Here is an 867-nt window from a genome sequence, read left to right on the forward strand (position 1 = left end):
GCTCTTCAGCGGCTCCCAAAGAAAAGTAAAAGGCGAAAAGAAGAAAGATCAGGAGAAGATGAAAATTTCGAAGACTGCGTGAGCTCTGCAAGAAAGAGAAGTTCTGAAGAGAAACAATAAAGAAAGAAGCAAAAGAAGAAAGAAAAGAAGAGATGAATGAAATAAAGGATGATAGAGGAACAAAAGAAACACCAGATGAAGGGGGGTGGAAAAAGAGAAGAAAGTAAAGAAAGAGAAACATAGCAACTTTGGAGAAGAAAAGAAATAGAAAGAAAAGATAGGATTGTATCTAGATCGATATACCTATCTATCTATATATCTATATATACATATATAGTGTATAGGTTAGAAAGAGGAGATAAGAAATCTATTACAGCGGCACCAAAACACACAGCACACCCTCCCTCATACACCTGCCTGTGACCTACAAATTCATATACATACACATCTATATATATATATATAGATAGAGAGAGATTAACGATAGATAGATTAAAGATAGATAGATAGATTAAAGATAGATAGATAGATGTGTATGTACAGATACGGAGAGATAGAGAAGAGAGATGACGATTGGTGTGTATGGATTTATTTATACATCTATATATATATATCTATATATATATATATCTATCTATCTATCTATATACATATATCTATCTATATCTATATATATCATCATGGTGCAGGACTGCTCCCTCGTTTTTGGGGATTTCCTTCTTGCTTTTCATTCTTTCTTTCTTTTCTCTCTTGCTTGCCCTTTAACAGACAGGGAATGAAATACGAATCGAGACAAAGTTGGTCAACTGGCACGACCCCCTCCTAAACTTCTCAAGCTCAAGCAAGAGAGACAGGGAGACAGAGAGA

General features: G+C 34.8%; 1 protein-coding gene across 1 annotated transcript in view; it reads right to left on the reverse strand.

Annotated features, from left to right (window-relative positions):
• Positions 1-44: 44 nt before the first annotated feature.
• CSUI_010410 (enoyl- hydratase isomerase family protein) overlaps positions 45-867 on the reverse strand; it is a gene marked incomplete at its 3' end in the record, with an annotated part of 2,076 nt that continues 1,253 nt past the window's right edge. The window contains exon 3 of the mRNA XM_068070514.1: positions 45-103. Coding sequence (XP_067917510.1) covers positions 45-103 — 59 coding nt within the window. The remainder of the gene's footprint in view (positions 104-867) is intronic.

This window comes from Cystoisospora suis (genome assembly GCF_002600585.1).
Source record: "Cystoisospora suis strain Wien I chromosome Unknown contig_7359, whole genome shotgun sequence".
Lineage (NCBI taxonomy): Eukaryota > Apicomplexa > Conoidasida > Eucoccidiorida > Sarcocystidae > Cystoisospora > Cystoisospora suis.